We start from the raw sequence: 23,549 nt of genomic DNA, 5'->3' as shown, positions 1-23,549 counted from the left end.
TTTACTTTAAAATTTTACTTGATGAGAAAAAAACTATTATTTAGGTGTTGGTTATTTATGATTCATCCAGTTCATAGTGAAAACTGATGACAAATATTGCTGAAATATCCTGAACTGTAATTATGCTTTATTTGATTAGACTATCAGTTATTCACTTTGTAAGAAAGCTGATGTAACTACTAGGCTACTTCAGTACACAGGATATGGCACTGAATCATAATGCTAATAAGACATTTTTATGTTCCGGGCCTTTGCTTGAGGACATGTTCTCTAACTTGGCCTTATTGAATTTTAATTAAACACCCCTGACTTAGAAGAACCATTTGTGGTTCCAGAAGAAATCCTTTTGTTGTTTTCTTATGTGCCATTATTGGCATCAAAGGTTATCAGAAAGGTCCTTTGTAGTAATATTTCTTAAAATAACCTTTTTTTCCAGAAAGAACCTTGCAATCAATGGTTCTCAAAGCTTACAAATCTGAAAATATTGTTTTAAGGTTTATAGCAACCATAGAAACCATGTATTACCTTTATTTTAGAGTCCATTTTGGAGTAGTTACATCATCTACATCATTACACAAATAATCAACATGTTAAAGAATCAAAACATGGGGAAAATTATAGGAAAATTAAAAACTTTTAAAAACATAATCCAGATTTCCAGAGGTCATTTTACAACATTTCTCACGCTCCATTCATCACTAAAGGTTAACGCAATGGAAGCACAGCTGACATTTTCAAATGATGTTAGGAGATGATGAAACTGATTGAATAAATAAATATATAAATATGAATAAATAACACAGGAAAATTTGAGTTACAAGGTTTTCTTAAGATCAGGTTTTCTGGTCAAACATACAGCTTTAAAAGTGCAATAAAGGAGAGTCAGTAATTACCAGGAAGACAAACTCAGGCTTCTTGTTGTTGAGCGAAGAAGGCGACAGGCAGAGTGTGGTGGAGGTGTCGTCTGAGCTCTGAGAGGAGGGGTGCCGGAATGTCTGTCCAGTTACCCTGTTATCATACAGCTGCTCCTCAAAGTCTGCACACAAACAAACAGGACCAGCTAGCATTAGCAGTAGCACATGCTGTGTCTTCTTCCAAAGAGAAACAGTCACAGAACAGACCCACAGAAACTTTCTCTAAGGTTAAGCACATTGTCTAGCAGCACCTTCTCACTCTCCCGCTCTCCTTCTCTTTCAGGAACATACCCTGAGGTACTTGTAAACAGTAAGAGTACCATTTCGCTCATTCCAAACATCCTATTAGAGTCCTCCACCCCATCCCTGTGGCCATTCAAATACCCCAAACACTCCTTCACTACCCCCCTAACCACACCATGTGCGCACACACACACACTCAAATCCAACTTTTCCCTTCCTCCTTCTCTCTCTGTGTTAAACCTCAAACAGTGTGTGTGTGTGTGTGTGTGTTGGGAGTAGTGAACTTGATCCCTCTGAGGAGAACAGGGATGCCGCAATCTTAGAATTGTGTTGCCTAGCAATGGCGGCTGCTCTGAGACAATGGAATGCCTCTTGAGTCAACAATAGCCCCCAACCCAAAGCCCCCCAGGCTAGCCCCACGGTGCAGGGCCTTCCACACACACACACTGCATCAGCATCGGGAAAGCACTGCAGCCCCAGTCACTGCTACAACATTGTGAGAAGCAACACAAGGACAAACACTGAACCACTTAAGAGAAGTTGGTTGTTGTAGCGTGTAGCTCACTACTACCAACTGACCCATGCATGCCTGTACTGTGGTGCAGCAAAAAGTTCAATTTAAGAGCTCATCCCTCTTAAACTGCAGCCTACTGTTCAGTCATTCATGAGAACAGTTTAGAAAGTACTATTCATTATTCTAAAACTAATCACTGAGTTATGAAGTGCAGAACTGAAACGTACTGTAGGCTCGCTCATAGGTTCTTGTCGTTTCAAGTGTTAATAATTGTTACAATCTGACTGCATTAGCATTCACAAAGTATCTGTTTCAGATTGCAGTCTGCAGTCATTGACTTGTAGATTTAAACCACCACATCACCATGAGACCAATAACCAGCGCAGGCTGCAGTACAATGCATTTAAAGGAGAAGGCAATAATACTCATAGCACAGTAATACACACTAAGTGAAATGAACAAAAGTAAGGTAGGCCCACTATTATGTAATAATGTAGGAACACACATTTAAAAATACTGTAAGTACCCTTTAAAATAATGTAATTATGCCACACATTCCAACCCATCCAATCCTGTCAGCATATTATATATATCCACAATCTCAATTTGTTTGTTTGACATCATTTTGAATCTGGAAGTTGTTCTTTACATTGTTTGTTACACATTTTATGATATATGGACCAATAAAAATGCTTCAAAATTCATTCATTTATTATATTAAGTTTCTTAGCTGCTTGTTTTTGGTCAGGGTTGCTGTGGGTCTGAAGCCTACCTCAGCTCAAGGCAGAAATAATGGCCCGAAATGACTTGGAAAACATCTTTTTACACGGACTTCCATTGAAAGTTTTTCCTCTTCCTGTAAAGTTGCCATGGTTTGTGCATGACAGAGATGATATGCAGGATTTACATGGTATGAAAGTGCAGTTAATTCAAAAGTCAAAATATTTTCATGCTGGTGAATTGTGTATAAAAACAGACAAAGCACTAATCAAAATTATTATTTTTTTATTTACCAAACGTAATGACTTAGACTAGCACCCTGATGATCTAAACTCAGTACCGCTGACCTCCCTCACAAGAAATTTACCACCAACACAGTGGCAGTGGTAATAATAAGTGTCCACATGCATGGTAGCCCTTACGTTACCCCAGCCCCAACAGCTGTCTAACAAGACCAAACTTCTCCATCCAGCAGCCTTCAGGCTCTACATTCCACCTCCAGCCCCCTCTAATCCCCCTTTAATGAATACAAGTGCCCTAATCACTCCAAACCTTCTCTTCCATTTCAACTAAAATCTCTGGACTTAGCTTACACCAATTAGGAGTGCTCCATGAGGTTGCACAAGGTGGACTGCAGAGGTTTAGCTCAAGTGCAAATTTGGGATGCACCAACCCTACTTTTTTCCCATATGTGATATCAGTCCATGTGTAACGGATGAGAACAGATTTATTACAAGTGTTATTTTTTTTAGCCTTCAGTTTAAAGGGCTTATTATATGAAAAACTGAATATCCATTCATTGAAATAAAGAGTCTGATGTTGTTTTTAAGCACTGTTTAAAAGGTCTGCTTTAAATTGATTGTTTTTTGAGGTTAGGGTCAGGGTTAGTCGTACTGAAGCTATATAGATGGTTGCATCTTAGACACCAGACAGCCAAGCAGAACAGATCTCACTTACATTTATACAACCGTTAGTTCCGACCTCACAGTCTGATTGGATGAACCGCACTGATATTCGTGATATGTTACTTTTTCACACAAAACATGTAGCAGCCCTTTTTGCAACTCCGCCATGCAGTCATTTACAGTCACACAGGACCAGACTCCCATCTCTATTAATGAGGAGAGACCAACTACTGGAAACTGGAGGTCAAATTAGGATACCTTTTTAAGAATTTTTTAAACGGATCTGATCTGAATATCTGACAGAAACCTCAATAATACTTTGTACATCTCGATATCAAGGGGGGCTTTCACCACTATCATGTCGACCCCCTTCCACTCGCGGCATAACCAGCATGATGATTTGTAGGGCGGGACTTTTCCGTAAACAGATGGCATGTTGAGCGTTACGAGAATTGCCATTCCTATTCGGTCTCCTCATTTATAATGACACTGGCTGAACTTGATACTTCAACAGTTCTATGGTTCTATCCATGCCACAAAAGGTGAGCCTTACAATATCAGCAGTTATCTTGGATGGTTTTACAGAGCTTAACAGGTACTTTAGAGAACCTCTACTTAGTTTGTCCTGGTGTTTTGGTATTATTACTGTTGAAAAGCAATAACTCATTCTTTGTGTAACTATTTTCCCGCTATAACACACTCCCTCTCTTGTTCTATAGCTTAATTATGCCATTTAGCAGATACTTTTATTTATCCCGATCCAGTTCCCATTCTTTGTTTTAGCCATGGTGTTCAGAGAGTCATCTGGTTTTCCATAAGGTGCCAACAAACAAAAACAGATATCAGTCCAGAGAGTGTCCCACTACACACAAACACACACATTCAACTGCAGTGTTGTAAAGAAGCTGGAAGCTAAATGGTCAGACTGGATTATTAGATATTAAACACACTATAAAACAGTAATTTTAAGAAAAGTCTCCACTAAACTAAATCAATCAGTTCAGAATGTCTCATTGTAGAAACTGTTACTAATTTTTTTTTGGATTTTACTTTAGTATTAATCAGTTGCCCCTATCTAAACTGCGTGACTATTATTTATACACACACAGATTGGACCGGTACTCAGCATTAAGAGAGATTAGGATTCGATCAGGGAACAAAATGACTGGGACATCCCTAAATGTGATCATTAATACTTAAAATGCTGGTTAGATGTGAAGTGTATTTCACTGGCTTGCACTTGTACTTTCTCAATGACAATAAAATTGAGTCTAATCTAATCTAAAAATATAAGAAGAATGTAGGATTCGGGCTCTTTAAAATCTGCTAAATCCTCACTGTGTGGGATTAATCTTGTAACCAGAGGCTGCAACTATGCATCACTTCTGAACTCCAAGAGAGAACAAACAAGAACAAAATAAGCTTAGACATAAGTGTATGGGATAACCTTCCAGATACACTCCACAGAATCTTATATCCACCTTGGTTTAAAAAACGTATTAAATGTGGGTGGGTCACGTCTTATAATACCTGATTCCTTTCAAAAGATTGATATTGGCACAGTAGATCGCACCAAGCACTAACCACACTATTCAGACAGACTGCATGAACTCACCAGAAGTCAACACGAACAGCCCTCTTTGGGAAAATGAAGAGTTGGCACTGAAGACCTTGCAGACCACTTCAAAGGAGATGTTGCAAAAGAGAATCTAACAGTGACCACAATGGGTTGTCTGTGCGTGTGTACGCATGTGTGTGTGTGTGTATGTGTGTGTTTGTGTGTGTGTATGTGTGTTTTAGCCTGTGCACGTGCATGTATGTTGAAGGTATTTTGGACACACCCCCCGCTTCATTCCTGACCTGGCTTGAGCCACTCAGCAGCTGAACCCTGCTAGGACACAAACATCTCCATTGCGGCCAACCAATCAGGGGGCTCGTGCAGACATGCAGCTAGCCACTCATGCGTGCGAGTCCCACAGCAGCCATGAATAACCTCAAAGCATCTCCCCTAACAAGATGCACCCCCGAAAGCAAGCCATTTATTAAATATGGGTCAGTCCTTTTCTTGTGTATCCACAGAAGGAACAGGACTAGAGGAGAGAAACAATGCCTCTTTTCTTGTTCATGGCCATTTTGTTGAGCCCGGGTTTTTGTTTTTCTTTTTGCCTCCTTTCTCTTTGGCCCTCGTTCATGATTGAACATTCACAATTGATCAGTATTATGGAAGGGGGTGAACTGACCGAACAAGGATCTGTTGGTCACTCGGGTTCATTCAGACAATAAGATCTATGTGTCCGTGGGAAATTACAGTAGTGCACGTCTTACTGTCTTATTCGACCTAGTCTTCATGCGCTGCATATTATCACTGACTAAACTAAATCTTGTATCAATGAAATGGCAACTTTAAAGGAGAAGTTTCAATGTGAAAAGATTGTATTCCAATTTTGGAGCATTTCGATTGGTCCATTTTATTTCTATTGGTGACATGAATTTTAACATACTGTTAATAACTTCATTATTTTCGAATAAAGTGATAAAAGGAAAGGTAACGAAAAAACTGAATATACAAGAGTATATGCAGATATGTAACCTATATAGCAAATTCATAAAAAAACTCATGATGATTGACTCATAATAAACTTGGATGCCCACCCATAAGCACAGAAGCTGCTTATTGGCCTCTCTTTTATCGAGTCAATGAGCTTTCTCTTCTCTTCTAAATACAGGGAAATGACTTTCTGTGGTAATCAACTGTATGCTACAGATGCAGCAGAAAAATGAAGGCTGTGCCCCATTTGAGTACTGCAAACTACTACAATAAGGTATATACTATATACCAATTCTAATAGTGTGGGCCCAGAGTGGCAATGACAGGGACACCGTTCTCTCTATTACAGTCAGTGATGCTTCAACATGATTTTGAAACTGTTAATTTAAGGTACAGTTGTTACACTGTTAAAATATAGTGTTAAGAAACAGTCATTTTTCTGGCAGCAGTGGTGCCAGAAAATGACTGTAAAAAGAGGTAATTATCAAGCAATAGGGGTTACTGTTTTTGACACTTTCTGGCACCCCTGCTCCAAGAAAGTTACCGGTTTTTAAATATCAGGGGTTGCATAAAAATATTTTTTCATACATGAATAACCTGTCAAATTATAACCTTATATTTAAAATAGAGATAGCCCATGCTGACATACCACTAAAAAAGCCATACCTGATTGATTACTTAAAACTACCCTAAACACGCAGCCAACCACACCAAAATGTCTCTTAGACCATAAGAAAACCACAAAATATAAGATGTGATAATGCTTAACAAAACTACTAGTAACAGTTTTTTGTTTTTAAATAAATAGCAATCCCAAAGGTACCCTAAAGCTTTATGGTAGCACTCCTGTGTCACAGTACTTTAAAATTACCATCTAAAAGCTGTTATAAAAACAGACAATTAATGCATTTCACTCATACATCATTTTCTTGTACATTTTCAAGCACATTTGAATAAACACTATATTTTTGTCATTTTATTATGATTTTCCAGAAAAAAACATTTACAGAAAAAATATTGTAAAATGTATTGGGAAAACTTTCATTGCAGTATTATATAACTTTTTTTTTTTTACAGTGTACATACATTTTCTTTATTCTATGTATGCAAAACATGTCTAGGGTGCTGACACCCCATAGCAGGCTCAGATTAGGTTGGGAAACAGTGGAGTGTTATTTAAATGCATCTCTGGATCATGTCTGGAACCTATCCACAGTGCTAGCCCCCCCATAGTCCATTAACAAAACTAGCCCACTGCACTGTGTGTCATCATATTTGCAATACTGCTGTTTGTTCTGGTAAAAGCAAGAAACTGGTACTACACACACACACTTATACACACACAAATGTACACTCCATGTATGTAACAGAGATGTAACAGTGTGAAGAACCTTTAGAAAAGGTAAAGGTTCTGTACCAGTTTAAAGGTTCTTCACATTCACACATCTTATTCCAAACATGATTCTTTGTGGAACCAAAAGTGGTTCTTTTATGACACTGATCAAAGAACTCTTTGATGCACCTTTATTTTTAAGAGTGTAACCATATACAACACAAACATTACTTTCAAAAGTCAAGGACCCAAATGTAAAAGGAATCTCTGTGGTCACACCTGAAAAAGGGCAGGAAAGCTCTAAGTTCAAAGACACTTTGATCTGTTCTCGGTTCCATTTCATCAGGGCACGACCGTGAATGCATTCGAATCAGACTGTCCAGCAAATAAACGTAAACGAAAGCAAATCGCTTTCTTCCCATGAGCATTATGTGCACCATTAATGGTGTGCAAACAAAGGCAAACAGTAGGAGGATATGATGCAGTTCAAACATGAATAGTAAAGTAGGATCAAACAGTCTATTAGGTGGTTAGTTCCTTCCTAATGTTAAACAAACAATAGGTGATTCAACTCAATTTAAAACATACCAGAAGCATGAGGTATATCATTTTTCAAGTATAATATGTTACCTCACCGAACCCTTCCTGCTGAGTTTTTAACCCTTTAATGCATTTATCTGGAAATTCTTTGATTTTGTATTTGATTGTGTCACAAAATGCCAACAGAAACACATACAGATAAGAGTAAACTTTAAACCCGAGTCATATTTTATTCTCATGCTGATGAAACAAATCCATAATAAGCCATCAGTCTGAACCTAAATACTAAAATGCATGCGGAAAGCATCACAGTGCATCCAACAATTAAGGCAGCATCATGTTTCTGTTACTGAGTAAGAGAAAACACTGACAAAAGTATTGGGACACCTACTCATATTTTCTAAAAATCAGGGCTACTAAAAATAGTTTATCCTGCTTTTGTTGGAGTAACTGTCTCTACTGTGCAGGGAATGTGTTCTACTACATCTACTACATACACAAAAGTGCCAAAGGTTTATCTGCTCCAGACAGTCCTATACTATTGGCAGTGCTCTTCTCTTTGCTGTGTCAGCAATAGGTGCACATTAAAGTAGTCGAATGCATTAATTAGAAGACGTGTTCACAAACATTTGGACATGTACTGTGTATTTTACAACCCAACATGAACATGTACATGTCAAACCTACTCTGGAGGTAGATTTTAATAAGTTACCCATAATGAATGCCCACTGTCTTATTTAACTAATCTCTATCTGCTACTATCAGAGTGCATTCAACAATAAAGACAGCATACGTATATGTTATGTTTCTGTTATTTAGTTATAGAAAACATGGTTAAAGTTGACAAAGTGGAAGTAAAGTGATGCTAAAACAAGGTTAATGCTTAGGCTTATTCTTTAGCCTCATAATCATTCAGTAACTAGCATGAAACTAATATGTATGTTGTAATATGTTAGTAGTCATAAGGGTGAGGAACTGAATTGTGAGCCCACCAACAGATCCTTAGAGTTGAGGGGGTTTAAGACAGTTTAGAAAGTTGCACAAACAACTGTTCATAAAATAAGACTGATACGAAACGTTTAACATAACAGTACACTGAGTGTTAAACGGTGAAATCTAATAATAACAACAGAAAAGCTTATTTTCCTGCATAAAGGATCTTTTCAATAGAACTCCAACACTCATATCTTATTTCTATTATATATTCCTAGATATAGGAACAAAACTGTTGGCATGGTCACTCTGCTCACAGTACCACACACACAAACACACACACACACATGCAAACACACCTACCACCCACTCCTCACTTAAGCAACAGCTGCCCTTTGGATATGATATCGCGGATGGCAAGTGCGGTAAGGAGGACTCAAACACACACACACACAGAGCATGACTAACATCTGCTCATCGTTCGCGATTATGCATTAATGTGTGGAGTGGAAAGAATGGACTGAAAGAGAGAAGAGGAAAGAAGAGAAGCAGGGAGGGAGCATGCACACACACACAAACACTGTGAGAAGCGTCAGGAGGTATCTGCATTGATATATTCATTCAGTCAAGTGTAAGAGTGAAATGAACAGAGGAGAGAGCACGTATTCCCCACCAATCAAAATAAATCTGATTGATCACAGGGAAGGGTAAGAGCATGAGTCAGAGAGTGAGAGAGAGAGTGTGCGCGCGAGAGAGGCGGAAAGCGCGAGAGGGGATGAAGGGGAGCAGAACGGAGGGAAAACAGATTACCCAGAGAAACAGCAATGCAAACACTGCCTGAGACAGACAGGAATATTATAATGAAGTCATGCAAGCTCAGAGGACAACACACACACACCTAAACGTACAGAAAATCGTAAAAAACATGCCTGGTAATCCGCACAGATGACACAGCTGAGAGACCGAGCTTACTGTCAACAACAAACCCTCTTGAACTCGTCTCACAGACCCACACACACACACACACATTCACTCACACACCCTGCGGCTGGACTCTCCTACCTTGTAGCAGGCTCTGGAGGTTGAGCTGAGCCTCCTGGTGCAGCTCCTGCACACACTCCGGCCTACTCCACGAGCCGAACACATTCACATGCTGTTGCCATGACGATTGGAAGTGGGCCGTTCGCTTGCTCTCCGAGTCCAAGTTGGTGGTGGCTGGTAGCGAAAGAGAGAGAGATAGAGAGTGCAATAGAGAGAGAGCAAGAGAGATAGAGAGAGAGAGAGAGAGAGAGAGAGAGAGAGAGAGAGAGAGAGAGAGAGAGAGAGAGGGGAAAAGGGAGATACACATAGAGCAGAGGAAGGGAGGGAGACAGCAAAAGCGAGAGATGAGAGAGAGAGAGAGAGAGAGAGAGAAGGAGAGAGCAGACAAGAGGGAGAGGAGCGAGAGAGAGAGAGAGAGAAAAAGATACATAAATAAAAATTTATGACATTTGCATAGCTAATATCAGCAGACGAGGGGTGGGATAATGACGGATTTTGGCAGAGAGGTAGCGAGATCCGACACAGGCAGCTTCACCATCAAAGAGCTGCTTTACTGTAATCAAAATCATTCATTTATCACAATCGTGATGTGTTTATCTGCAGGATAGAATAGAAACAAGGCAGCGATCTGGAGATGCAGTGTGTTATTTTCTCAGTTTCTGTCCTTCACACTGATTATGGCTTTGCTCTTTGGTAGTGTGCATCATGGCAGATTCAAAGCTCAACTGTGGACATGTGGCCCTTTTAACTTCTCTGTGCACTCCCAAAGACAAAGCTTCCTAAATGGTTCTCGATTGGGACATAGAGAAGAAGAAAAACTTCTGGACCCTTCTTTACAAACAGAGGTTAATCAAAACTGTTTCTTCTACAGCACTGCTCCAAAGAACCCTCTTTACCATGCCTCCATGCTGGGGCTGTGTATATTAGCAGGAACCTGAGGGTCACAGGGGTTACGATTTGTGTTGCGTTATAATGTGATACTGTAAGCAAGATGATATATTGGGATATTCTTAAATCAAATGTTACTAGAACCGTCATGGTATAAAAACAAACCACTATATGCATTAAGTCTCAGTCTCTGTGGGTAGATGGGGCTTGCTCCCCACATCACTCCAGTGCAATGCTGGCCTGCACTGGAGTCTGTTGACCGGTATGTCTCAGACGGATACACAGCGTCTTTGTTTTTCGGAGAATCAATACAGTAGTGCAAAAAATAATAAGATGATACTTTGCTATATCAATATTTCCTACACTCCTATTCCATACGCGAAGTTTGGATCTTGCAAACTTTCTTTGTAATTCCATTGTTAAGATGTAAACAAAGTGATTCAGAGTGCTCTTCTATAAAACACTGCATTGTAGAGGAACTTACAGACTGTATTACTGTATTGTTCATATTGATGATAATAGGAACCAGATGTCTGATTTATTGCTTCTAATAGTATATCTTCAAAAGCATCCCAGTAATCATAAGCATTACAATAAATGAATAAGAATGTGAGTGTCAATGTGTAGCCTAATGCCTCACACATTATTTTTAATAGATTCCATTTTTTAAAATGAATATATTTAGTATTTTTATTATGTTTAGTAAGGTGAGAGGCACATGTAGGTTGTTGTAAAGCCAAAACCAATAGCAAAAAAGCAAAAAACTATTTTACCATTATAACTATTACATACAAGAACTCGCCTCACACTTGTAGCTCTGTCAGCTATTTTGGAGAGCCAATAAAAATACCATGTAGTTGTGTACTTCACAAAGTTTCTTGACAGTGCCATTTCACATAGAAGCACTCTAAATGACTTTGAATGACCTTTATGTCAAGTGATTTCTTAGATCTTTAAAAGGTTCTTCACACTCACACATCTTTATTACAAACATGGTTCTTTATGGAGCCAAATGCTGTTCTTATTTGGCATCACTCAAGGACCCATTTAAGTGCCTTTATTGTGTATATGTATACGTATGCAAACACCCTTCCTAGTTAGAGAATTCAGTTACTTTAAGGTGAAGCCATTGCTCATACATGTGTTACAGAAAATGTTTACACAAAGTTTATATAATCTTCAAAGGAAAACTGGCAATGGAATGGGACCCCTCTGGAGCAGCTTCACATGAGCCTAACGTCTTCCCAGACGAATAGAGACTGGAACTGTTACTGCAGCAAAGGGGGACCCTCGATTTCAGGTATGTAGTAGTACAGTGTATGTCTTGGCAGATCGACTCCACTTGGGTAAAGGGCTAACTGTGTAAATTAGATGTTCAACACACTATTAGTTTAAGGTCAAAGACTGGTTCTACAATTTACACTGACTCTGTCAACCTAAGGTATGTAGGTACAAACTACAGTAATGAATCTTTTATTTATGTTCTCTCCATGTGCTCATGTGATAAGATTCTCTTATCATAAGACACTAACTTATATATAAGGGAGAGAGAGTAAGCGAGAGAGCGAGAGAGAGAGAGAGAGAGAGAGAGAGAGAGAGAGAGAGAGAGAGAGAGAGAGGAACAGAGGACGAGAAGAAGTCGCTCAGCCCCCAAGAGGTTAGCTGTATACACTTAATTACAAGTTCAGCACTACTTCTCCAAAGAGGAATTAATAATGCTACTTCTTATGTAACTCTGCCTGATTTAGAGGCACAGAGAGAGAGATAGAGCAGGACTAGCTGGAAAAGCGACCTGTGCACATGAGTGCAGACACACAGAGAGAGCAGCGAGGGGAGTTCAGATGGCATGGTGTCTAACTGATACAGTAAACCAGATGTATTTCAGACATACATATATTATGTGTCATTTTATGGAATCATGGGTATTAAGAGGGAAATTGTCCCCCCATTGCTACAGTAACAGCCCCTAGTCTTTTGAAAAGGCTTAAGAACCCATTAGATAGATTGAAGGATGGTGGATTGAAGGATAGACACACTGATGGATAGGTAAACTAGAGGGGTAGAAAGACCCACCTAGCTTTGAGCTGCGGAGCAGTGGAACTGTGCGGATGAGTTGGGGATGAGGTTGGGTGGTGATCATCCAACATCCTAACCTCACTAATACTCTTGGCACTAAATGCAATCGAATCCTTACAGCAACAGTGGCAACAGTTACTCCAACAAAAGCAGGATCTTCTGCCCATATTGTGGTGATAAGACAGATACCTGGGCGTATCCGTGGCAGACTTGTATAACAGTTATGACAAAACTCAACTAGTATACTGGATGAGCTGGTATTTTGCCATCTGCTACTTGGGATGCTTGGCATAGGACACAACAATCACAGACAAAAGTCCATTATGGCTGAAAAAAGAAGAGGTCACAGACATTTAGGTTGACCCATCATTGCTATGGGAATAAGCTGCCCAGTTTAGGAGAAATCTTGATTTGTAAAAGACATGCCTGTTTGTTTTTTTTTTGTTTGTTTTTTTTTTTTTTTAAATAAACGATCATATCAGACATAAGGGCGAAAATCTCCCTCCCTCACCCTGCAGCACAGATTCAATCCAAACAGACCTGGCAGCCTCTATCTATTTAGTCACAAGCTATTAACCTTTTTTTCCCAGATCTATTACATAAACAAAGCCATAGTCCTGGCATCAGGACGGTCATTGCCCCTACAAGACTAAAGCAAGCAAGCTAATTACCCTTTAACCCTTAAATGCATGTGTGTTTCTTATAACCCAGCAGTTATGTCTGATCTATCGAACTTGAACTTCTGACTGTCTTTATTAAGCAAATACTGTAGTCATATTTGAAGACTTTGTTTGTTACATATCTGATAATTGGGTGAGGTAGGATAGGGGAGGTGAAGTCACAGCTTTCTAGACATAAGAGATATGCAATTAGGGTTTTTTTATCACTTTATTTTCTCTCTTTTGAAATGTCTTAATGCTATATTTGGATATTTGCTGCTGCTTTGCTTTGTTTTGGTCATTAGTGCTGTTGCGATGGAAACAAGGCTTCACTGAAAATCAGGCTTTTGTCTTAGTGGGCTTTTCCATTTGTTTAAATCAGCAGTAAATAAAGCACATCTTCAATAAGCGGGAACTGCAGCTGAGACGTTCACACACTTCAAGAAAGTCTAAGAGTAATTGAAAGACACACATACACACACACACAAACACATACAAAAACAATTTGTTTTTCTTCATATAAATATATATATATACACACTGTATTGGCAAACGTACTTACTCACCCATCCAAATGATTGAATTCAGGTATTCCAATCAATTCCATGGCCACAGGTGTATGAAGCCAAGCACCTAGGCATGCAGATTGCTTCTACAAACATTTGTGAAAGAATGGGTCGCTATGAGGAGCTGTGAATCCCTGCGTGGTACCGTGATAGGAAGTTCAGTTGTGAAATTTCCGCTACTAAATATTCCACAGTCAACTGTCAGCGATATTATAACAATGTGGAAGCGATTGGGAAAGGCAGCAACTTAGCTAGTTGTTCGTTGGTGGATGCTGAGACACATTGTGCGCAGAGGTTGCCAACTTTCTGCAGAGTCAATTCCTACAGACCTCCAAACTTTATGTGGCCTTCAGATTAGCTCAAAAACAGCAAAGAGAGCTTCATATAATGGGTTTCCATGGCTAAGCAGCTGCATCCAAGCCTTACATCACCAAGCGCAAAGTAAAGCGGATGCAGTGGTGTAAAGCACACCGCCACTGGACTCTAGAGCAGTGGAGACGTGTTCTCTGGAGTGACGAATTACGTTTCTCAGTCTGCCAATCTGATGGACGAGTTTGGGTTTGGCGGTTGCCGGGAGAACAGCACTTGTCTGACTGCATTGAGCCAAGTGTAAAGTTTGGTGGAGGGGGGATTATATTGTGGGGTTGTTTTTCAGGAGTTGGGTTCGGCCCATTAGTTCCAGTGAAAGGAACTCTTAATGCTTCAGCATACCAAGAGATTTTGATCAATTTCATGCTCCCAACCTTTCGGGAACAGTTTGGGGATGACCTCTTCCTGTTCCAACATGACTACGCACCAGTGCACAAGGCCAGGTTCATATAGACATGAGCGTGTTTGTTGTAGAAGAACTTGACTGGCCTGCACAGTCCTGACCTCAACCCGATAGAACACCTTTGGGATGAATTAGAGCAGAGACTGCAAACCAGGCCTTCTCGTCCAACATCGGTGCCTGACCTTACAAAGGCGCTTCTGGAAGAATGGTCAAAAATTCCCATAAACACACTCCTAAACCTTGTGGAAAGCTTCCCAGAAGAGTTGTAGCTGTTATAGCTTCAAAGGTTGGCCCGACATCATATTAAACTCTATGGATTAAGAATGGGATGTCAGTCATGTTCATATGCCTGGGAAGGCAGGTGAACGAATACCTTTGGCAATATAGTGTATATACTTATCACAAATATGATCTAAGCCCTAACTCTAAGACCATGGGTAGACGAGACCCAACCCCACAAATCAAGACTTCTTGTTCTATCCAACCCCCCACTCCTCCATACCCTCATGCCCACATATACAGTCAAATACATGCTACGCTTAATTAGCTAAATACATTCACTCTCATTAGCAGCTTATTAACTAGTATGAACTGAGTATGGGCTTCAGGACATTAAACAAGGCCCAGTGGCTCTGCACCAAAGCCCTTCTCAATGCGACTCTAATTACTGTGAAGGAGAGGCCATTCGAAGGGCTTTTGGCCAAATCCGCAAACTCTGAGGAGGCTTCTACTGCACCCAGCCAGAGATGAGGTTGCCGAATTTAAAGTGATACCTCAGCCAAAACTCAAAATCATACAAACTCTAAATACAGTCTATCCGACAAGACATGTTTGGTGCCTGAAGTTTTCGAAGTTCAAAATCAGACTGATTTTCATGCTGTGAATCTCTTGTTCTACAGCATCCCATCTGTTCTATTAGATTACTAAATAAAAGCTGAATTAACATCAAATCTCTGCCCTTCTCAAATGTGTATCGGTTACTGTACTAACACATAGACTATACAGACAAACGTTTTTGGGATTCCTTCATCCTCCTTACTCCTTCATTGTTTCTTCCAAAATCAAGGGTATTATTTTTTCTGCTTTTGTTGGATTAACTGTCTCTACTGTCCAGAGAAGACTTTCTACTAGATGAATGAACACTGCTTTGAGGATTTGATTGCAATCATCAACAAGAGCGACAGTGAGGTCAGTATGTTGAATCATCACCAGCCTACCTCACCCCTAACTCCCCAACTCATCCCAAAAGTATTGACTGGAGCACCATCATTCCAGAGAACACAGTTCCACTGTTTCACAGCTTAATGCTGGGGGTTCTGAACCCCCCTAGCCCACACCTGGCATTAGGCAAAGTGCCAATATATTCATGTTTATCTGCTCTGGTCATGTTTATCTTTGCTCTATCAAACTGGAATTGATTAATAAGGATTTAAATGTAAACATAGCCAAAAGTAACTGTATTATGATGGACTGTGTAATGTGGATGCATTTGTACTTCTGTACTGTCTGAATACAGTATGTATCTGTTACACCCCACCTCAATGGTAGCTCCAGTACAAAACTAGTGACCTTCAACCACCAAACCCCATCTCATGGCATATTGACTGCATTGGTAAGAGGAAAACTACAAACTTTATTTTTGGCCAAACCATGACTTTACGTTTTAGCTGCCTTTTGAGAAGGAAGCCCTAGATCTTTAAACAGGAAAACTTTCAACCAAGAAGACTCTCTGACAGAAAATCACAAGGAATGCAAACAACTTAAGTCTAACCCTGTCAAGTGCAGGATAGAGAGAAATACCTTTACTCCTCTGAATATCAACAAATCTCAGAGCAGGACGAGAAAAAAAAACTGACTTCAGGCCGACATCAACAAAAACAGCAGAACTTCAGTGGGCGGCTGCTGTCGACAACAGGTACAGAGGAGATGGAGGAGTTGAATAATGGATCCCTTTTTTAGATTCTGGTTTGTTTGGTCTTTGGACACGTATCCCTTCATGCCCTAATGGTCTGTGCTCTTAGCCAAGCACAGGAGTTGGCTAGCGGAGTGAAGCAGCAGGGCATACAACAGCAGCTACCCTGCAGAACAATCGGGCGTGTCTTTAAAAGGCCAAACTTTCACATCGGTTGCTTCGTATATTTCATGTGGCTGCTGTCTGGGGTTGTGTCCGGAGGGTTAATCTGACCTCAGCTCTCAGTTCATAGAGCGTACAGTAAGCTCAGCCTAGGGAAAATGACACAAAGATTCAGGGCAATGGAATGTGCAGCTGGTGGGCCACATGAGATGTTTTAATGCTGCAAGATGTAGACAAAATCATAGCATTGGGATTATACAACGATTAGCCTTAACATTAACACCATCTAATATTGAGTAAGTCATGCTTGGGCTGCCACAACAGATCTGACTATTAATGGACTCATGGGCTTATGGCATGGACTTCACAAGACCTCTAAAGGCCTCCTGTGGTATCTGACACCAAGATGTTAGCAGCAAATTCTTTAAGTAATTTAGTGCACATGACATTAGCTGCACATGACCCTGTCGCTGGTTCACCAGTGGTTCCTTTCTTAAACCACTTTTGTTAGGTACTAGTCTCTGCATACCAGAAGAGAAGATCTGCCCCACAAGATCTGGCTGATTTTTGGGAGATGTTTTGACCCTCCAGTTATCTAGCCATGACCGTTTGGGCTCAGACAAAGATTTTAACATGTCACCTTCAAGATCTGACTGTTCACTTGCTGCCTAATATATCCAACCCTTGACAGATGCCACTGAAGATGAAGATTATCAATGTTTTCTAACTTTAGATGGCAGTAAAGTTAATGTAATGGCTGATCTGTGTATATTGATACATATGGTGATTGCAACACATCTGAAATATTAAATGCACTGGTAAAATGGAACATGGGTCAAGAAAGGCCTGCATTACATTGACCAAAATATTGAATGGACTCACAGAGAACATGAAACAGTGGTTGGTCAAGATGTTCTCATTGGTCAAGATGTTCTCAGCACACAGTTTTTTGTTTTTTAATTCTGGCTAGGATCCCTCATTGACAGGCATTGGAGTGAAGCCTTCAGTGTTACCCGAGATGACTTCACATTTTCCAAAGTGTAAGTGTCGTATATAGAAGCTTCTAGAAGATAAGGTGTGAAGATTCCACACAGCATGAGCAAAAATATGCTCGATAGGGTAAAGTGCCGTCTGTCAAGCCTCTCATGGAGAGACTTTAGCTTGCTGGCGTTCACACACACTCACACAGACACACATGCTGAGGCATCAAAGTGTGTTTTTAAGCCGTGATCGCAAAGAGAGAACTGCCAAAAGCAATTACTCTCAGAAGGTAATTGTAGTGACAAGAATTCCAATTCAGACTCTCTTTCATGGTCCCTAACATTCTCTCCTCCCTCTCTCTCTTCCCCTCTCTCTCTCTCCTTCCACTGATGTGTGAGATTGAAGCCTTTCCACCCAGTGAAGCAGAGGCAGCACCTGATGGGGTTTTTTACGTGGTGAAGATAGAGAGGGCAGTGGCACTGATCAGATGGTGATAAGGGCTATTTACACTAAAGTGGCGAGGAAGATCTCACGATTGCAAATGTGTATGAATGTGCCCAGGCAGCCTTGTACAAAATGGTAATTTTCTTAATAAAATCCATTCTTTGCATACTCGTATGTGCACTGTATGCAGGTTATTATATCTTAATCAACCTTGATTGATTTGAAAGTTTAAATCACAAGCAACGATAAGGTCGTTCATGAGTAGATGCAGGCAGAATAATTTGCTGCTACTGTCTAGACAGCTTGCCTGAAAAATGCATCCTTCCACAACACATACAAATTAGTAGTCTTCAGGACGAGACTTTGTTACAAGAAGATCGTAAGATCTTAGTTCTTATTTATTAATTCAATAATTAATTTTACATTTGTGTGGGTAATTATGTATTACTCCACCCTTATCTGAGGAAAGCAAAATGATCTGCATAATGATGTGCACTGTTTCTTGAAATAAGATATGTTACAATGGAATAAGACATGTTCACTAGATACATTTGCTTAAAACAAGCAAAATAATAAATCTAATATTCTTACAGAAGTCTTTAATCTGAGAAATATTAGGTATTAGACTAGATTTAGGGTGACTTTTGCTAAAATAAGTCTATTTTTGCAGGTCACAGATTAGTTAGAGCCTTTTAGTTAGCTACCGTAATTTAGCTACACAGCAAATCTGCACAGTGTTCAACCAACACTGTGAGTGTTACATTTTAGACATCCAGGTGTTAAATCAACACTTTGTTGATATAACACATGTAAATTTGCTGTGTAGCGTTAGCTTGCTAAGGTCAAATAGGTCACATAATTAATTAACAGAAACACTGTGTATTATCAATCATAATAGTGTTTGATGCACTTTCATTACTAATTAACTAATACTATATGCTTTATTATTTTATTTTTCCTTCCCTCGGTACATATTTTTGTAAACAAGAAATTTATTGTGTGGGATATAATCTCCTACACGATCCATTCTCATCTCTTAGATTTGGCATCGTATCTGCAATTTAACACTACACTAAATGTTCAAATGTTTGTGGACACCCGTTCTAATGAAGGCATTCAGCTACTTTATACTGCACCCATTGCCAACACAGACTTGCAAATGCACACACACAGCTTGTCTAGTCCCTGTAGAGAAGTAAACATGAACCTTTTGGCACTATGCCTAATGCCTGACATGGGCTAGAGGGGTATGAAGCCCCCCAGCAATGTTCCAAAGTCTAGCAGAAAGTCCTTCCTGGAAAGTAAAGATACTCATACAAAAGCAGGATACACTCTTTTTTAACACCCTCGATGTATTTCTGGTTTAGAGTCACTAGTAAAATGTCACTAGTAAAATGAAGAAGGACACCAGCAAACTAGCAAGCCAACAGTCCTGCCAGGAAGGAAGGAACATGTTATTGCAATCACGACTGTGTAGAATTTCTAGCTGCCTTATCATAATTACAGAAAATAAATATTAAAGATATTTATCAGGTATCTGAAATGACTCAGATAAATATGACAAGCTACAGGGTGAAGTTAGCATGTTAGCTGGATACCCTATGGCAGTCTCCCCTTTATCACGAACAGCTCAGAATTTGTCTCTGGGGTCCATTTAGCTGAATAAAGATGGAATGCCCTCCTTCTTTGGTGAATATCCCAGTAATTCAGCTTGTAAATCTCTCTTGTATTCATCTGTTTTAAAGTATTAACTTTAAATGTACTGTTGTTTCTTAAGCCTATTCAGATCCTTTCCTACAGCCTCTAACCACTGTTGAAAAGGTACAAAAACAACACTTTCAGCTTTCAACTCAGATTATTGTCTCACACCCTGGTAGCCTGCTCTCCTTGGACGTTCTTTAACAGAATTATGTCTTTGATAAAGAAAAAAATGACAGATTTCCTATGACGAATTGAGCCTGGATTTCTTATATGTATTAGCCTATAGTGACCAGCAGTCATGCTAGACAAAACCATGGCAAAACTGGGAATTCTATGAAAGATTCAATGCTGTACTACAACATAACATGAACGATAGCAAATCAAATACAAGTATTATGTTACTTTTGGCCTGTCAAACATGAGCCCACTGGCACCATGCCTAATACCTGGTATTGGCTAGAGGGGTATTAAGCCCCCCAGCAATGCTCCAAAATCTAGCCATGAGAGTAAAGATAGTTACTTCGACCCTTGATTTCAGAAGAGACAACAAATGAACAGGTGTCCCAATACTTTATTTATTTTTTACATTTGTTTCTATTACAAACGTCTATTACCGAAGAATAGCCCCACCAGTTTCTGCAGAATCTCTGTAGGTACTTAGTAATACGCCTTTTTAGTGTAATAAGCCTTGGAGTGGGGTAAAAAGGACGTCAATGTTCAGGGGTTAAAAAAGACGTCAAGGGGTTAAAAAGACGTCAATGCATCTCTTTCTTGGAAGCTTGCTTTGTAGGCAGCTTTAAGTGCAGGTATTTTGGAGAGTGGGGAAGTGTAAGGCCAAAACTGGCAGTGTTCAGATTCACACCCTATATGGATACAGATCATATTCATGCAAACAACACATGTCCTTTTTTACTTTGTTATGTCTTCTTCTCCATGGTTACTGTATCTACAGCAGCGAGGACCCATGAGACATGATAATTTGGTTAGACAGGAAGAAAAAGCTAGGGAGAGATAGAGCTAGAAAACAGAAAGAGAGATACACAGAGAAGGAACTATTTAGAAATCAATGTTTTTACCACTTGATGAGAATTTATATGATGAACATGGCAGGTGTGTGGTTACTGCGAGTCTCAAATCCAATTAGTATCTGCAGAGGATGTGCCATTTTTGCCCATTGATTAAAACAAACAGATTCTGCTGAAAAAAACACATAAAACTGGCTGCTATATACCCAGTATTGCTATATAAGGCTATCACACAGACACAGACACACACACACAGCTTCTGTTCCAAGAGAACCGTAATATTTGCCACTAACAGATGGCATATTGAGTGTGTGTGTGTGTAAGACAGTAGTGTGTTTGCATGTTCCTCAGTGCTCCTAACTCCCAGCAGTGCTGACTAGAGTCCCTCCTGCTTCCTCCAACGCGCCAACCCCTCCCGGGTCACTTCCCTCCACATGCATGCGTGTGTGGTGTGACACTGAGTGACAGGAAAACACATTGTGAGTGAAAGTGTGTCTGTGTGTCAGTATGTCTGATAACCAGTCTGTCTGCCCACAGTCACACACACATAAAACATACTGTATACGCACAAAGGAAGTGTCTGCAAGCCACAGGGAGGAAGTTGAGGCGATGGCCTTTTAGGGGTTAAACACCACCCACCCTACTTCACTCCTTCTCATCATACATTTGTCCCCATCACTCCTTTTGGTTTTCGCCTCCACCCATCCGGGCCCTACTCCAGATCTAAGCTCAAAAAATGAATGGGATTTAGAAAATTCCCTGCTATCACAAATGCGATATGTTGCCACTGAAACTATTTGAGTTGTTAACAAGTCAAAATGGCTAGGCTAATTCTAATTTTAGCACATCTTCATTATAGTTCATTCATTGGTCAGACCTGCCTGGGGCAGGAGCAAGAAAGTAAATACCTGGAAGAAGGTCCAGGGGTCTGGACTAGTGCATATTTCTGTGCAGTTTAACATGGAGCAACGACAGAGATAGCATTTGTTCATAGCTGTAGTAAAGATCTGGGCAACCAGGTTAAACCACCATTTAGCTGAAACCTGCAGAGTACACCTTATTATTGGCTTGGATTAAGGTCAGATCAGATTCTCACCACAAACAAACTGCTCGAGAGTTCGTTTGGGACTGCCACCTCTCAAGGGTTTCGGGGTTCGCATCTGCCCAAACAAATCGGCAGGTCGGATGTCTCACTCATCCATCTTGTGTCTTTGTTATGTGCATGCAGCAGACTGTCAGGGTGCTGTGTTTCCTTATTTCTGAGTTATGCTTTTTGCATTCCGCCAACAATACGTTATCAATTAACATTCAGAAGATCGATTTTTGACATTTGTGAATTGAATCAGAATCGGCTGCAGCGAGTATCAGTGAGTAACAGTGAATCTAAATATAGATTCTTATCCGCATCCCTAGCTTTTACATAATGTAGGAGTGTAACAGCACCTAGTGTCCAATATTCCATAATTCCACTTGGATTCCAGTCTATTACTCTGGTATGTGTTTTTGTAGTGTAATAAAAAAAATATTTTTTTAATTAAGGTTTCAGGGAATTGTTCAACTTTCTGTATTGACTTTATGTGTAGTAAGGCAAAACAAGCAGACCTCTATAGAAATCCACTCATTAATGTGTCTAAAAGCACCAACCACATCTCCACTGAGATGCTAAATTGAACCAGTCTTACTTAATCCCAGCCCACAAGACTAAGCAAGCAAATGGGCCCCACGTGCCTTGTGAACAGTGCTAGGTGTTAAAAGAGCCTTTTAAGAGCTTTTCCCCACATTACAGCAGCGTTTAGCGATGAGTCAGGAGCGCTGGGAGACGTCTCGCTGTTGAAAGCTCGGTGACGCTACAGCACAGTCTGAACACACAAAGGAGAAGTGGAGTAGCATGTCTCTAACAGGTCCTCTTCTCTAGGGACACTTTCTCTAATGGGAGATGACAAAAAAGCAAGGCGTCCTGAAACACCTGTCGTGTGCTTGAATTCACTTAAAGGCTAACGTCTGTATGCGAGTGTGTGTGTGTGTGCCTTATACATTTACACAGATAAAATCATTTCAAAAAGCAACGTCACAAGCTGCTGTCAGTTGGGGTTAAAAAAAGAAAAAGAACGTAGGCCTAGTATTACAGTGCAGAATAAATGGACTGCGTTTACTGAAAATGTGTTACGCTGCGCTTGAGTGGGCATAACTTTATAATCATAAAGTTATTATATTAAAGGTTCACTGCTCGGACAGAGAATGCAGAGATGGTCTCGGCCTGCGCATTATTCCAGGCTAATTTTAGCTCCCAGCACCATCCGGCATTGCGGGGTCACTTAGCGACTAATTCAAAGGAAGAAAGCGCATAAATCGGAGGGAATTCGTCTAAAGAACATTTGGCAGCACAAACAGCCTCACGGATATACACTTTAAACCACAGCCACGAAGCCACATTCAGGTGCAGGCTAGCCAAAGTGAGTCAAGCTGAGAGCGAGCAAGTTGGCTGAGAAACGATTTGATCAAAAAGGAAAGGAAGTGCAATTCTTCCAAGGAAAACAGTGATCTCATGCTACAAATGAAGGGAACAATCGTCTGATTTCCCTTCTTATGTGTACTCAGTACTGGCTCATTTATTGGTGCCCATATTAGGGCACAGTGCTTTTAAATCTGTTACTTGTTTCAATGGAAGCCAT

The 23,549-nt window shown here is 40.1% G+C and overlaps 1 protein-coding gene across 4 annotated transcripts in view; it reads right to left on the bottom strand.

The window, feature by feature from the left end:
- The window catches only part of nhsl2 (NHS-like 2), a 113,867-nt gene that overhangs the window by 12,145 nt on the left and 78,173 nt on the right, over window positions 1-23,549 (bottom strand). For all 4 annotated transcript variants that reach the window (XM_072687552.1, XM_072687550.1, XM_072687551.1 and 1 more), the window contains exons 2-3: window positions 9,713-9,865; window positions 894-1,036 (exon numbers count right to left, since the gene is read on the bottom strand). In XM_072687552.1, the coding sequence (XP_072543653.1) occupies window positions 894-1,036; window positions 9,713-9,865 (296 nt within the window). The remainder of the gene's footprint in view (window positions 1-893; window positions 1,037-9,712; window positions 9,866-23,549) is intronic.

The sequence above is a fragment of the Salminus brasiliensis genome, chromosome 9, assembly GCF_030463535.1.
Source record: "Salminus brasiliensis chromosome 9, fSalBra1.hap2, whole genome shotgun sequence".
Taxonomy (NCBI): Eukaryota; Metazoa; Chordata; class Actinopteri; order Characiformes; family Bryconidae; genus Salminus; species Salminus brasiliensis.
Note: the sequence above shows the minus strand (reverse complement) of the source record. Positions and strands in the feature narration are given on the sequence as shown.